A 15,171-nucleotide genomic window follows, 5' to 3' on the forward strand; every position below is an offset into this window, starting at 1 on the left:
CTTAAGTTATTACAAAGCACCAGGGTCAGACACAGTAGAAGGCAAAAATCTTTTTTGCAATGAGAAAAAAAAAAGACATACAGAATAGAAAATAAGCAGGGCTCTGCCACCTTGGCATGTAAGAATTAGCACTGAAAAGGTAATACATTAATACTACATAAAAAATAAAGAAACCGTAACAAAATTATCCCTAAAAAGTCAAAATGCAAAAAGACAAATATGTTGTGAAAAATTAACTGAATGGCCTTGCTTTATAAAACTATTAATAAACTGAGGAAGAAATATCAATGCAAACAAATGCCAGTTAAATTATGTTTATTATATAAAGAGTTCTATAACTTGATATGAAAAACAAAGCAACTTCAACAGGTATCACAAGGGCAAAGGACATGAACAGTTGATCAAAGAGGAAACACAGCTACCCAAAATATTAATACACAAATATTCAAACTCATTAATATTCAAGGAAAGGATTGGGATGCCATTTCTTGCTATTAATACAACAAAGTTTAACAGTAATTTCTACTTTTTCTAAATGTACTCAAATATGCTATTTTTAGTAATAAAAATCCGAGTCATTAAAAAAAGACAGAAAGTATGAAAATTTCTGCCAATGCAGAAATCACAAAAGCATTAAAATGAATCAACACTTGTATGGGCAGTAAGGTTCAGATCCCTAGAAGCCGATTCCTTTTGTGTTGGTTCCTGAGTTTTATTATGGGATTGTCAATAAAGAGAAAATTCTTCCTGATTTACACTGTCACAATCTCCCAGGTATACGGATATATATACATATATATGTATACATAACATCTTTTCTTCAGGTAGACAATTATTCCAGGAAAGTACCTCTTTAGAATCACTCATTACAGAGCAAATTCCATTTGTTGATAAGGTCCCATTAAAATCTCCCCATGTGGTTCTCAACCAGTAGCAATACTCTTGGTATCAAAGAGGCTGAAGATCTACTTAAGTACTGCCTTTAAGACAACAGTGTTCTAGGCTTTCTGTAGCTGGCTTCTTAGGGAATCTGAAATTGGTCCTGTCCTTGAGACATGGCCAAATGGACATTTTTCTGACTTGATGCAGAAGGGAGTATATCTCCTGCTTGCTCAGAATCATAACCTTGAGGCAGATCACACAGTTCAGGATGCACATAGACTAGAGCAGCACCAGGGCAATCACCCCAAATCACAAAATAATCATGTTAGGATGACTAAGTTGGGAGACTGAACTTAAAATTCTCTAGCTTTGTTCAGAATATTTTTCTTTGCTTTTTTCATATCACAAATTTTACTGAAAAGGGTGAAAAAAGCGGAGCCTAAATTTACTGAGCAAAAGCAATTCTCTGAAACCTGAACTTTGCTATAGCAATTTGTGTAAGAGCAACTCTATAGAATATATAAGCAGAAAAAGTAATGTAAGCTTCATTTGAAGTAACAATTTAGCCAAATGACAAATTCGGTTGTAAATTTAATATGCTGTAGCCCTTATCTATCTAAATTCAGTATGACTATATAGACATTTATTCTCTGGCACTGAATTCCCATTTGAATAGAAATAGCTGCTTTGTGGAAGACAACAATTTAAATTTGAAAACAATTTCACCATAGTTGAAGTGCCAATTTAAAAATTATATATGTGTGTACGTATATACATATGTATATGTGTGTGCATGTGTATTTGTATTATGTGTGTATATATTTTCTCCTTTCTCTTTCTCTCTCTAGAAAGATACCAAAACCTAACTTAGTGCTATGTTTTTTCTAGTTAGTATTATTTCTCCTATCTGCCTAAGAAACTTCAGATATTCTGAATGCAACCACACAATCTAATTAGTTGACAGATATGTCAGAAACTATGAAAAGAGGGAGGTAGCTAATAGTACTTGGCGACCATTTGTTTATTATTTTAGGTTAGAGCAGGTGACCTCCCTTTGATGCTTTGTAGTCAAATATGAAAACTTTCAACTCTGAAGCACAATGGACAAAATTATATATTTAGTACAGTCACCTACAATTTGACTTATATAACACTACAAAAAGACATCTAAATGTTTTTCTACATCTTTTTTCATCTGTTAAAACAGCTAGCTATGTTGAATACACTTTCAGAACACATTTGTTAACCATTTGATAAACATACTAAGCCAAACAAGACAAATAACATCAGTTACCTTATCTAATAACTGTACCATTCACTGTAAAAAGATACAACTGAAGAAGTATGAGATCACCTGTGATGTACTGCAAAGGTATACATCTTAGACCTAAGAATGATCTGAAGGTGCAGAAAGAGGTGATTCTCTAGAAGGTGACCCAGGGTTTTCTTCAGGTGGAAAAACTGTAAGGGTACAAGCTCGAATGCCACCAAGTGACTCTGGAAGGTCAAAGACCTTATGCCACTCATCTTTTTCTGGATCATATTTCTGGACAATTTCTACCATACAACGGTTATTCCAAGAATATCCACCAACGACATAGATCTTATTTTCAAAGACAGCAACTCCAACATCACTCTGACCTCTTAACATGGCAGCAATTGGTGTCCACTGGTCAAGGGTTGGTGAATAGTATTCACAGCTTAGAACATCATCATAATCACTTGTTCCTCTGAAGTGATTGCCACCAATGACATAGAGCTTATCTCCAACTGTACACATACAATGCAGACCTCTCACTGTAGTCATTGGAGCCCTCTGTGTCCATTTGTCTGTATCTGGGTCAAAACACATGAGCTCATTTTGGAAAGTGTCATGGGTAATTCCTCCTGAAATATACATTAAACCTCCATACACTGTGCCAGCATGGCCATAGTGGGGTTCGCTCATTTTTGCAACATAGCTCCACTCATTCATTCTTGGGTTGTAACATTCTACTGTGGCCAGTTCACCAGCTGCACTGCGCCCACCAACTGCATACAAATGTCCTTTGAGGGCGCTCAAGTGGAAGAATGTGCGCTTTTCATTTAATGATGCAACCTGCATCCATTTATTATAGCGAGGATCAAATCTGAAAACTGTATCAACAGCAGTTTTTCCTTTCGTATCATAATTACTTTGACCACCAACTACATAAAGAAAGTTTCCTATGACAGCAATGCCATGCTGGTAACGGGGAGCATCCATGGGGGCTAAAGATCTCCACTCCTGTGCTCTCTCATCATACATCCGTAATTCTTTACTGACAACCAGCTGCTGCCTCAAAACTCCTCCTAAGGTTACCAAGTGAGTAGAGTCAGATCGAATGGCAGTTCTATCTGACTGCATCACTGGCTGCATATATGGCATCATTTGGTAATTGCTAGCTTCCAAAAGCAAATTCACACAGGTATTGTCTGTTCTCATGAAATCTACTGTCTGCACATAATTGATGAGGTCCTGTGGTGTCATCAGTGGAAATCGAATATTCTTCATTAATTTTGCAGCATAATCCATCCGAGGGTCTTCCAATCTTAGCCAACGACAGGCAGCTTTGAAGAGTTCAAGTTCAGTACAGTGCTTAAGACTATTACTGGAAAGCACAAAGGCAAGACGCTCAAAAGGAAGTTTTAGAAACTCCCCAGTACCCAGTAAAGCAGGAAAGTTCTTCAGGATGAAATTATTAACGTATTTATCCACTTCTATAAGATTGTAGGTGTTAGCAATTCGTCCAACCTCAACACAGTTATCCAAAGAGACTCCTGATATAAGAAATACTTTACAGAAGTCCAAAACAGGTAAAATCTGTAAAAAGCTGGCAGCTTCAAGGGTGTCCTGAAGATTGTCCATATTAAGAGAAAGTTTTGCAGTATAAATAAAATCAATAATTTTCTTCAGACCAACTTTGTTCACTCCATGAAGCTTAATGCACATTAAATCTTGTTCTTTCATTCCACCCGTGAACATAGCCTTGAAATAATCACTAGCAGACGCCATCATAGCTCTGTGAACAGGGAAGATTTCATCTCCATCACCAGGTACCAGGGTCACATCACAAAGCAATCCTTCTATTCTAAGCTGATCAAAGCCTTGCAATACGACCGAACTGTGGGTATTGCTGGTAAAAAAGCGTGTGGTTCCTGTCTTGCAAGGCTGCAAATGGGCAGAGACGCCCATTTCGCCGTTACCAAGAGACACTTTCATGTGAAAGCTTTCCTCTTGCACACGGAGACGTAAGCTGGCCGGAGAAAGGTTATAACCCGAATATTTTACAAGAAAGGAGGTGTCCAAAGAGCAGGCGAGCTCGAGTCCCTTACCAAGGGCAAGCAGTCACTGTGGCACCCCTAAGGACACACCAGTCAGTCATCCACTGAAAATTGTCCCGTAGCAGGACCACAAATGGCTGTGGACCTCAAATCTGATTATTATGCAGATGATTCATCACCTGAAGGCAGTTAAATGACCCGGTTCACCTCGTCCGGCCGGCCAGCGCTGCCGCTCCTTCAGCAGTTCCGCTCCGGGCCAAGGAGGGGGGCGCCGCCACGTCCTGCGGCTCCGCGGCTCGCTCGGTGGCGAGTCCGGGCACCTCAGCGAGCGGCCCGCTCCACCCTCCGCCGTCACTAGAGGGTCGCGGAGACCACCAGCCTGTCTTCGACCAAGGGCTGGAACACCGGCCTGGGCCTGGGCCTAGAACACTGGCCTAGCCCGGGACGCCGAGCCCGTCCTTCCGGAAAGGCCTAGTCCCAGGATCCCTCGGGCTAGGAGCGGCCACCGCAGCTACTGCGGCTGCGCGGCGTCCAGCGCTCGTCAGTGGGCGGGCACGTGGGGGAGGGGGAGGGGGAGGGGCAGTGGGAGGGGGAGGAAAGTGCGCCCGAGGCCGGGAGGGCGCTGGTTGCGGAAGCCGAGTTGTCTGGGCTGGGTGCCAGCCGGGTTTTCTTCGAGTCGCGGTGTCTGTGGAATTAAATAAGGTAGAATGAGTGCACGTATATTATCCTGCTCTTTGGGTGTTACATTTTTCTCACTATCTGAGCTCTTCTTCCCCCAAAATGGGTACTTTTTTTAAAAAAGGTTTACACTTCCTGGCTTGTCTTTTGGATAACAATCATATGCAGCGTTTGTGTAAATTGTGAGGAAACCTGGCAGAAGACAGGCAGAGGGACTTTTGGTGTTACATATTTCTCAATATCTGAGCTATTCCTCCCCCAAAATGGGTACTTAAAAAAAAAAAACGTTTACACTTCCTGGCTTGTCTTTTGAATAACAATCAAATGCAGCTTTTGTGTAAATTGTGAAGAAACCTGGCAGAAGACAGGCAGGGGGAGGATGATTAATTTTTTTTCTGTATAAAGCACTTAATTTTTATCCCACACAATTGCATAAACACCTAAGTTATAATTTTTGTTCATATTTTATATTCAAAACACATAGAATTTGTCTCTCTACCAAATAGTGACTTTACTATGTAAATGATTTATTCTGAATTTTTAGCTCATGGTGCAGTGCTACCATAAATAATTTTTTCATGCCTTTGTTTTCCACAATTTTGTAAATGCACAAATTTTCAATAAATATACATATTATAGATTTCCCATTATTCCTGAATATATACCTTGTCCTCCATTGTTTTATAGAATCTGGGCACAAAACTACTCTGTTTTGGATAATATTTAGTAGAATATTGATTCAAGACAATATTTCCAAAATATTATCACCAACAATGTTTGTGCATTTGCCCTCTGCTGATTTTTCCCTTTATGGGTATTTCATTGACTTGCATTTCTGTGATTACTAGTAAACATAAATTCTGACATATAAATAAATGTATACTTTGACATAATTTCTTCCAATATTTTCCAAAATTTGAAGTTACTATTGTCTTTTAAATCTTTCCAGAGTTTCTTATGCATATGCAAACTAAGAATATAGTTATATTCTTTTATTACACTCTTCCCATTTTTATATAAAAAGATGGCATACCATATGCACTGTTCTGCCATCTTTCCTTTTTCACTTCAAGATCTTCTCAAATTAGTATATACAGAGCTTCTTTATATTTTTAAACAATTGCTGCGGTTGTGTCATAAATTATTTAACCAGTCCCCTACTGATAGACATTTAATGTTTTCAGTTTTTTTCTGTTGTTTCTGATGGATAGTCCTCCATGAGGTGCTTTAGCAGATTGTCAACCTGTTCAACACAAGAGGTTGATTGGAATGAGACTGGCCTGGAGAAATTCTTCACTGGACTTTATCAGCATTGGGAAATCCTGGAGACTTGCTTGGTACATGAATTGGAGTTAGAAGGATTCCCTAAGCAGTCACAAGTCCATACTGGCTGTGAAAAGGCACTTCCAATGAATCAGTCTCTATCTAGAAAAGAAAGAATAGAGCCACTGTTCATGGGAAGTCAGAGCAAGAAATCATGAGGCCCTTCTCTTTGTCACCAAATTTGCAAGTAAGATTAACAGCTAAGGAACAGACCTGTGCTCTTAATGAAATGATTATTATGGACAGATATTCTTAATCATACTCCCACATGTTTAGTCATTTCAAAAGACTTTTTTTCTGCCTTCATCATGAAATAAATTGTATCAATTTTGTCACAACTCTTGTTGGTAATTTTAAGCAACTACCTGTTAAAGAATCCAGTTGTTAGGAACATTAGCCCATCATAGATGACATTATTAATTTACTTATGTACTTAACTATCAATTCTACATTTATTGTATTTCAGTATTTTTGCTTGTATGATATAGTCACCTTTGCATTGTACTAATTATGTAGAAAGTGTAACAACCTTTATATTTTTAAATTATTTTCTTTATTATTTAAAGTTTTACTTTCAGGTCTTTTTGCATTTGTTTATTCTTTTTTTTTTTTTTTTTTTTTTTTTTTGAGACAGAGTCTCACTTTGTTGTCCAGGCTAGAGTGAGTGCCGTGGCGTCAGCCTAGCTCACAGCAACCTCAAACTCCTGGGCTTGAGTGATCCTTCTGCCTCAGCCTCCCGAGTAGCTGGGACTACAGGCATGCGCCACCATGCCCAGCTAATTTTTTTATATATATATCAGTTGGCCAATTAATTTCTTTCTATTTATAGTAGAGACGGGGTCTCGCTCTTGCTCAGGCTGGTTTTGAACTCCTGACCTTGAGCAATCCGCCCGCCTCGGCCTCCCAAGAGCTAGGATTACAGGCGTGAGCCACAGCGCCCGGCCTTGTTTATTCTTAATAAATCAATGCCAACGCTGATTTTGCCTTGAGAAGAATGGAAGTTCCTTCTTTCATCTAGTTCAAGCTATATGTAACAATTGATATGTGACGATCTTCAGGATAAAAAGGTGAATAAAGAAAACACAGCTTCAGCTCTCTTGGAACTTTCCTTTTTGCTGGAAAAAGACATAAAAGTATTAATTAATAAAATAATTAATTTCAACTGCATTATAAGCTAACACCATAGATAAAAGAAAAGTGGCTCCTATGACCAGAAATTGGAGGACTCTAAGCCTTGGCAATTGGATGCACAATTCTGGAATTTACAGAGTGGTATGGCTGTAGGTGTTAATTTGAGGTGTTAATCTGGTCCCCAAATGCCTAGGAATGAATGAGGCCTGGTAGAAATAGAGAATGAGAAGGTGACTAAAAACTGAATCTTGGGGACCTTCACATCTTAAAGAGAACTGGGAACCTGAAAAAGGCTCCCATTCAAAAAGGCTCCATTTGAATGGAATGATAGTAATAGCACAATAGGAGGGTAACCAGAAGAAAATGATAATAAGAGGATATTTCAGGGAAGAAATATGTTTAAAAGACAATGTTTTACAGAAGAGAAATGGAGGGCTGGCTTGACAGAATTAATTCTGCAGAATCCAGATTGGAGTATATTAACTAAGGATGAATAAAGAAAAAGGTATTAGGAACAAAATGGATAGAAACTTCTTTGGAGTTTATCTGTGAAGGGAAAAAGAAATAGAGTAATACCTGGAGAAAAATGTGTGTTCATATTGTTGGATATAATTTTTTAAACCTTTTTACAAACATTTTTAGGATTGATTTCAGAGAATAAATGTAGTGGCACAAAGCATATAAAATCAATAGTTTATTTAATAGGCTAATATGTCTGTTTAATTGCTTATTTAATAAGCTAAAATGTTCAAGCATCATTGTTCAACAGTTTTTATAATACTTGTGGGCTAGAATGTTTTTCCATTTGCTTTTTAATTCTTTATTTGGATTTCATTTTATGCCATAAACTGTATTTTTATATTGTTCTTATGAATTATGCTTTTATACCTCCTTAATAAAGTATATATAAACCTTTTATGCAGGTGTTAACTGTATTCCTATGATGCAACTCTGTCAATTTTACATTTACACATAGCTATTCATTTTCTTTATATCTTCTCGTGCCAAAATACTGAGCATGTAGAATCAATCATCTCTCAATGCTAAATGCCTAGAGCTTGCCTCACAGCTGTTTTTAGAGCACTAATCACTCTATGTTAAAATCAGTGACCTGTTCCTGTTCTGTCCTATCCTTGAAAGATAAAAAATCCCTTAAAGGAGAGGATTTCACCTGATTCATCTCAGAATAGGTATTAGTGAATGGTTTTGATGGCTGTCACCTGATGACATGACATGACAGTACCTAATTCAAAGACACCAGAGACCTTCTGGTTGTCTTTACATCAAATCTGTCTTTTGGTAGGGTTCCCAAAATGAAAGAAAAATATTAGCATGGACAAGTACAGAACTATGAATAAAACACAGAACCTCGTGACTTAGAAACATCTATAACACATGCATTTTGATGACTAAAGAATATACCAAGACCATGCAAAAGTTAAGGAAAATTGGTTTGAAATCCCACTGTTTGCAATCAGGCAAATGGATTGTCTTTGTCAACAGGCATAGATAATACATGAATACTCTTCAGAAAGTGTGATGACTGGTTAGAGAGCTCATTTGTCACACTCTTAGACCAGAGATGCTAAATCTGCAAAAAGTATGGAAACCAAGATAAGGCTAGACAAGGTGGCCATCTCAGTCAAGGGCTATGTGGCACTCTGGGATCCTCCTAGGGAAGTATATTCAGCTGCCATGCAGAGAATGTCAGCAATCCACCATGCTGTGAGTTTCTCAGCTCACTGGTTTCCCATTCTTTGCTACCTAGTCATAAAACCCACTCGTACTTTGGCAGCATTTCACCTAAGTTCCCTCTCAGGAGAGGTGACATGACGAGTGATCTGTGGATCAGAATTGAGAAGTGAGACTTTAGGGAAACCCATTCAGTCAGTGGTGAGGGGAAGAGAGAGGACCACATCTGGTTCTGTATGTCCAGTCTTTCTCCGTGTTGAATGAATCTAAGTTAGGCTTTGTTGTTTGCCATGCAAAATTGATGAAAGCACCCAATACTAAGAAGTCATTAGAAGAAAACATTGTTTTCCATTTCATTGATCAGTATCAAGAACAGTTTAGCAAAGAGAGGACATGGGGAAAATGCATTAATGGTCTCTTATGTGCCATCTATAAAATAAATATTACCCTATTTAACTCACCTGTCAAGTTGGTGTGAGCAGTAATACTAGCAACCCCATTTTATGAATGAAAAAAGCAATACTTACCTGGCAGGAGAGACACCATGATCATGAATAAAGCAGGACTCTGAGAGAAGGGGTGACCCAAGCAGGTTGCACAACTAGTGATGGGCAGAGCTAGGATTTGAGCCCAGGTGTGCTAATGGAAACCCTTATGCCACACAGCACTAAGTGGATGTCATACTTCCTTTCCCCAAGGTTGTCACGGGCTGTCAGGATAAGTCACATGTCCACAAGCCACCCTGCTGGAACCCCAAATTTACAGAGAGCCTCTGCCCTACTCATTCTGCACCTCACCCATTTCCCTAATTATCCTCTCATCTTCCTATAGCATCTGGCTGGGTTACAGGCAAACCTCTTGTCACCTACACAAGTCCAGTTAAGAACCCAGGGACTCAAGGATTCTGAGGAGTTGAGTAACATTTAAATATTCAGTCAAGAGACAAGATCTGAATAGGACTTTTTACAAGTTCGCCACCAACCATGTGTAGAGTGCCAAGCTGGACTTACTGGATAGAAGGGTTACTCATGCAACTCTCTTGGCCTGTTTCTTCCTGTCCTTTGTAAAATTGGAAGAAAATAATAGATCCTAATCTCCCCTCAGCTCAAATCTGACTCTGCTCCTTATCAGCTGTGCCTTTGGGCAAGTCCCTTCTACTTGAAGTCTTGTGCCTGTTCACATGATCTGAGCCACAAGTAGGAAGAAGTCAAAGGGTATGTGCAAAATAATCTGCACAGTACTATGTGGAGGTTAGTGGTTATTCCTCTAAACACATCTAATTATATTGATTCGGACTGTTGATGGAGCTTGCCAGGATATTAGTTTATTAAATATGAAATGTCCGATTTCGAACCAAAAGTTTAGTTTATTGGATCTCAAACAAGCAACAGTACAGTTAATCAAAGTAGGCACCTAAGCTATCGACACAGTTTTGCCATCTTAATGGTTGCTTGTTTATGCTGGCAGTGAAGACGCCTGGAGAGTGAAAGGCAATGAAATCTCGAAAGGTGTTTTCCTCAGCTTGCTGAGAATTGAATATTTTTCCTTGCAAGAAGTGGTCCAAAGCCTGGAAGAAGTGGTAGTCAGCTGATGCAAGGTCTAGTGAATATGGTGGATGACAGAGAATTTCCAAGTCTAGCCGCTATAGTTTGAGCAGCATTCTTTGTGGTCATACATTGTCTTACAAGAGGACTGGCCTGTCTCTAGTGACCATTCTCAGCTGCTTAATCACAAGCCTCCTCATCATTTCATCCAGTTGATTCCAGTAGACATCCACTGTAATGGATTGACCAGGTTTCTTGAAGCTGTAGTAGATAATACCAGTGCTGGACCACCAAACAGACACCATTTGCTTTTTTTTTTTTTTTTTTTTTTAGAATATTCGGTTTTGGACTGTATCTTAGCATTTCATCTTTGTCCAACCATCGTGCCAAATGCTTGTGATTGTCAAAAAGAATTCCTTTTTCATCACATGTAACAATAGGGTGTAGAAATGGTTCACCTTTATGTTGTGACAGTAAGGAAAGGCAAGCTTCAAGAAGATTTCTCTTCTGATGCTGGTTAATTCATGTGGTACCCCTCTATCCAGCTGCTTTACCTTGAAGATTTGTTTCAAATGGTCCCATATTGTTGAAATAGTAATGTTAAACCTTGCTACTCATTCACTTGTAGGTTGTGACTATTTACTTCCACTACAGCTTTCAGCTCATCATTATCCACCTTGGTCTCAGATCGCCCACATGACTGGCTCATTTTCAAGATTAACATATTGACTGCCACACTAGAAAAAAAGATTTTTCCTCAGAGCCAGATGTTTTATTACAAAAATAGAGTAAAAACTTCAAAAACAAAACAATCCTTTCTAATTTAATGAAAAATTTATTATTTTTTATTGTTTTCTGTGCCTGAGTTATATGCAATTAAATTGTCAATATTAATTATAATAATAAGAATATCAACCAGTAAGGTTTTCACGAACCAACTGCACTTACACATGGTTCACGAGGCTCTGGGCTCAAAACTATTGTGAGTTAAATACAACTCACATGGCAGTTAATGTGTTAAAATCACCAGAACAGAACTCCTTAAATCATGGATGTACTGTGCCTTCATTAGCCTACATCCTTCCCAAACACTTTGTTGATATTTTGAGCTGTCTGTGCAGCATTGGTTTCACGATGGAACTCATATTCAAAAATAACACCAATTTTTTTACTTGTCCATGGTTTCACAAAAATTGCTCTAAAATTTTTTTTGAAAGATAAATCACAAGCCAAACCATGCATTTGAAAGAATAAGGATATACCTTCACAATAAAAATGAAACAAGAAGTGTCAAAGTGAAAATGTCAGAAATACCAACTGTCAAACTTAGTACTTAAGGAAATCAGACATTTCATACTTAATAACCTAAATATTTTATTTTACACAGCACAATTTAGTGCCTAAAAAATGCGACCCTAGAGCCAGAGTTCCTGGAAATCCAGATGGATTTCTTCAGTATTCCCCCTGGAATTTTTAATTCTCAAGCTCATCCACACTGAGCCTCCAGCAATTCTTCAGTCACATTTAGGGTTCCTACATATATGAACTCTGGCTGTGGGATTCTGCTCCTGTACTTACACTCCAGGTAATCTGTGATTCTCTGCATCCTCTTCTCTTTCTCCGTTTATCATAGGAGTGGCTTGTCTTGTGACCTCAATTCCCTGATGGGTCTAAGCAGAGTTGTGGTTTTTCAGTTTGTTCAGAATTTTTGTGGTTATTTGCAAGGATGACAGTGATTACATCCAAGCTGTTGACATGCGAACTGGGAAGCAGAAGTCCTCCCAAGTATGTGAATATGTACATAGCGTCAGTATAGCTACCTCTTAAGGAGGGTTGCTCCTAGAGATAATAATTTTAACAAAAACGTTTGGATACTGGGTTGGATTCCAGTAATTAATAGCAGTGTGATCTTGGCAAGTAACATAAACACTACAACCCCTTAGTTTTGTCATCTGGGATATGGGGAAACAATATTAATGTTTCATAGAATTATTATAAGTGTCAAATTAATAAATACACACAAAAAGCATACAATGGTACCTTGCAAAAAAAATAATCAATGCTGTTAGAAGTCAGAGTGGCTATTTTAAGGGAAGAAACGGGAGAGTTGGTCTTACTTAGGAAGTGGCTGGCATAGAGCACTAGGGAGGCTTCTAGGTCTTAGGCAAACTCTGCTTTTGACACAGTTCTTGTTTCACAACATATTCAGTGTGTAAGAACCCATGTCACTGTATGCTTAAGATAGTTATACTTTACATCTGTGTGTTAACAAAAATGGATTTCTTGGCCAGACAGGAGGATTATCTGAGGCCAGGAGTTCAAGACCAGCCTCAGCAAGAGTGAGACCCCATCTCTACAAAAAGTAGAAAAATGAGCTGGGCATGGTGGTGCACACCGGTAGTCCTAGTTCTCGGGAGCCCGAGGCAGGAGGATCACATGATCCTAGGAATTTGAGGTTGCAGTGAGCTATGCTGATGCCACTGCACTCTACCCAGGGCAACAGAGCTTGACCCTGTCTCAAAATCAAAAAAACAGAAAAGGTTTCCTTTTTTAAAGAACAGCACTAGAGAAAATTACTGAGATAGCTTTATGCCCAGAAAAACTGGTGGAATCCAAGCCTATATATCTCTAAAGAGGGAAGGGAAATCCTGCTAAATCTGGGTTATAAGCAGAGCAAAAAGAAACATGCACTAAGAGTTTACATATTTATATCATCTATCTATCTATATAGATAGATATCATTAATCTGATATACATCTATGTCTGTCTGTCTATAGCTCAGATCAAAGTCTTTCAGGGGCTCAGTGTTGCTCTTCATGTCAGCCCTACACAGAGGAGATGTCCTATATACACCCTAGATGAGGTGGAAAGTTGAGTGATGCACAAACATTGAAGGCCTGCTCTGTTTGGGTGTCCTGAACTCCCTTAATCAGCTAATCCACAACTCTGAATATCAGTGTTCGGGATTTTACTCTGAAGCCCTGTATCATACCCAGAAAAATTATCCTTTTAGATAGAAGAAGCCCTGGGCCCTGCCATGGGCCCTGAACTGCCCAGCCTGTTTTCCAAGATAGATTTCCTCAGTATTCCCCCTGGCATTTTTAATTCTCAAGCTCATCCACACTGAGCCTCCAGCAATTCTTCAGTCACATTTAGGGTTCCTACATATACGAGCTCTGGCTGTGGGATTCTGCTCCTGTACTTACACTCCAGGTAATCTGTGATTCTCTGCATCTTCTTCTCTTTCTCCATTTATCACAGGAGTGGCTTGTCTTGTGACCTCAATTCTCTGATGGGTCTAAGCAGAGTTGTGGTTTTCAGTTTGTTCATAATTTTTGTGGTTATTTGCAAGGATGACAGAAATCACATCCAAGCTGTTGACATGCGAACTGGAAACCAGAAGTCCTCCCAAGTATGTGAATATGTACATAGCATCAGTATAGCTACCTCTTAAGGAGGGTTGCTCCTAGAGATAATAATTTTAACAAAAACGTTTTCACAACTTTGAACAATGTAACATAGTGTATTCTATGTCTAAAGCATAAATAAGAGTCTTTAAAATGAATGAATGTGTGGGAGTGTGACTTAGTGTATTAATGAGAATCATTTCCAGGTCTCTTTCCTTACTTCTTAATCTTTCTTGCAAATGTGATAATGAAAAGAATGATGTCATGACTTCTACTCCGACAATTTCCCAGGCATACTCTATTACTTCTTTTTTAGTATATAGAGATGGATTCCCTTGAAATATCTATTTGCCTCTAGAGTAAGGTCTTTGCTTCCCAAAGGAGTCTTTTCAGGTCTCTTCTTCTTTGCCAAACAGGTCTCCAGGCTTTCAGCTGCCAATGAAGTCCAGGGAGGAGTTTAACCAGGAGGGTGGTGTTCCAGGCAGCAGAGGAGCGCTGTGTGTGGAAGAGGTTGAAGATCTGCTGCAGCATCTCGTGGAGGACAGACACGGCCTGGGCCTTCTGCAACTGGCTGCCGTTCACCATCTCCCGGGGGAATCCGAAGTCATTTCTGTCCTCCAGACACAAGAAAGAGGAGATTCTCCTCATTTGGCCCAGAACCATGATGGTTTTCCTATTCACCAGTTCATGGTTGTGAGGCAGGCCACAGCCCACCACTAAGACCATCAGTATTAATGGGCCATTGGGGATCTTGGGAAAGCTGGTGGGCTGGATGAGGTGTGTCTGTGTTAAGTCTTGGCCTCTAATACCTCTGAAGACCTTCCCACGCATGTCTCTTTAATACAGAATATAGTGCTTTTCATTTTCTGAATGCTCCTATATATTATTTTTTGCTTCCCTCTGTGTTTTCTCTAAATAGAGCACATCAACAATTTAAATTATTCTATTCATTTTCTCAACTTAAGTTTAATTTTGCTAAGAAACTTCAGATATTCCAACATAAATAGATTCAAATCTTTCAAATGCAAAAAGTCTTGATGTTAAAGTCCAACCTATGTAAAATAGTGTTCCTCTTCTTGCTAGGAATGAGATTTTACCTCCGACTGGGGTTCTTTTTTTAATCTTCTTTATTTTGCATGTCAGCTTCTGGATTTGTCCTGATGAGAAAGGATTTATTAGACCTGTTTATCAAATAACATTTTTAGGAGAAA

The 15,171-nt window shown here is 38.9% G+C and overlaps 1 protein-coding gene and 1 long non-coding RNA gene across 2 annotated transcripts; one reads left to right on the forward strand and one right to left on the reverse strand.

Annotated features, from left to right (window-relative positions):
- Nucleotides 1-298: 298 nt before the first annotated feature.
- KLHL9 (kelch like family member 9) lies at nucleotides 299-4,680 on the reverse strand. Its single transcript, XM_012769777.3, has one exon. The coding sequence runs from the start codon at nucleotides 4,121-4,123 to the stop codon at nucleotides 2,270-2,272; it is 1,854 nt and encodes a 617-aa protein (XP_012625231.1). The 5' UTR covers nucleotides 4,124-4,680; the 3' UTR covers nucleotides 299-2,269.
- Nucleotides 4,681-4,771: 91 nt separating this feature from the next.
- LOC142874286 (uncharacterized) lies at nucleotides 4,772-14,898 on the forward strand. The gene is made up of 2 exons (XR_012922103.1): nucleotides 4,772-4,887; nucleotides 14,377-14,898. It is a non-coding gene; the product is annotated as an uncharacterized LOC142874286 (long non-coding RNA).
- The last annotated feature ends 273 nt before the right edge of the window (nucleotides 14,899-15,171 follow it).

This window comes from Microcebus murinus, chromosome 12 (assembly GCF_040939455.1).
Source record: "Microcebus murinus isolate Inina chromosome 12, M.murinus_Inina_mat1.0, whole genome shotgun sequence".
Classification (NCBI taxonomy): domain Eukaryota; kingdom Metazoa; phylum Chordata; class Mammalia; order Primates; family Cheirogaleidae; genus Microcebus; species Microcebus murinus.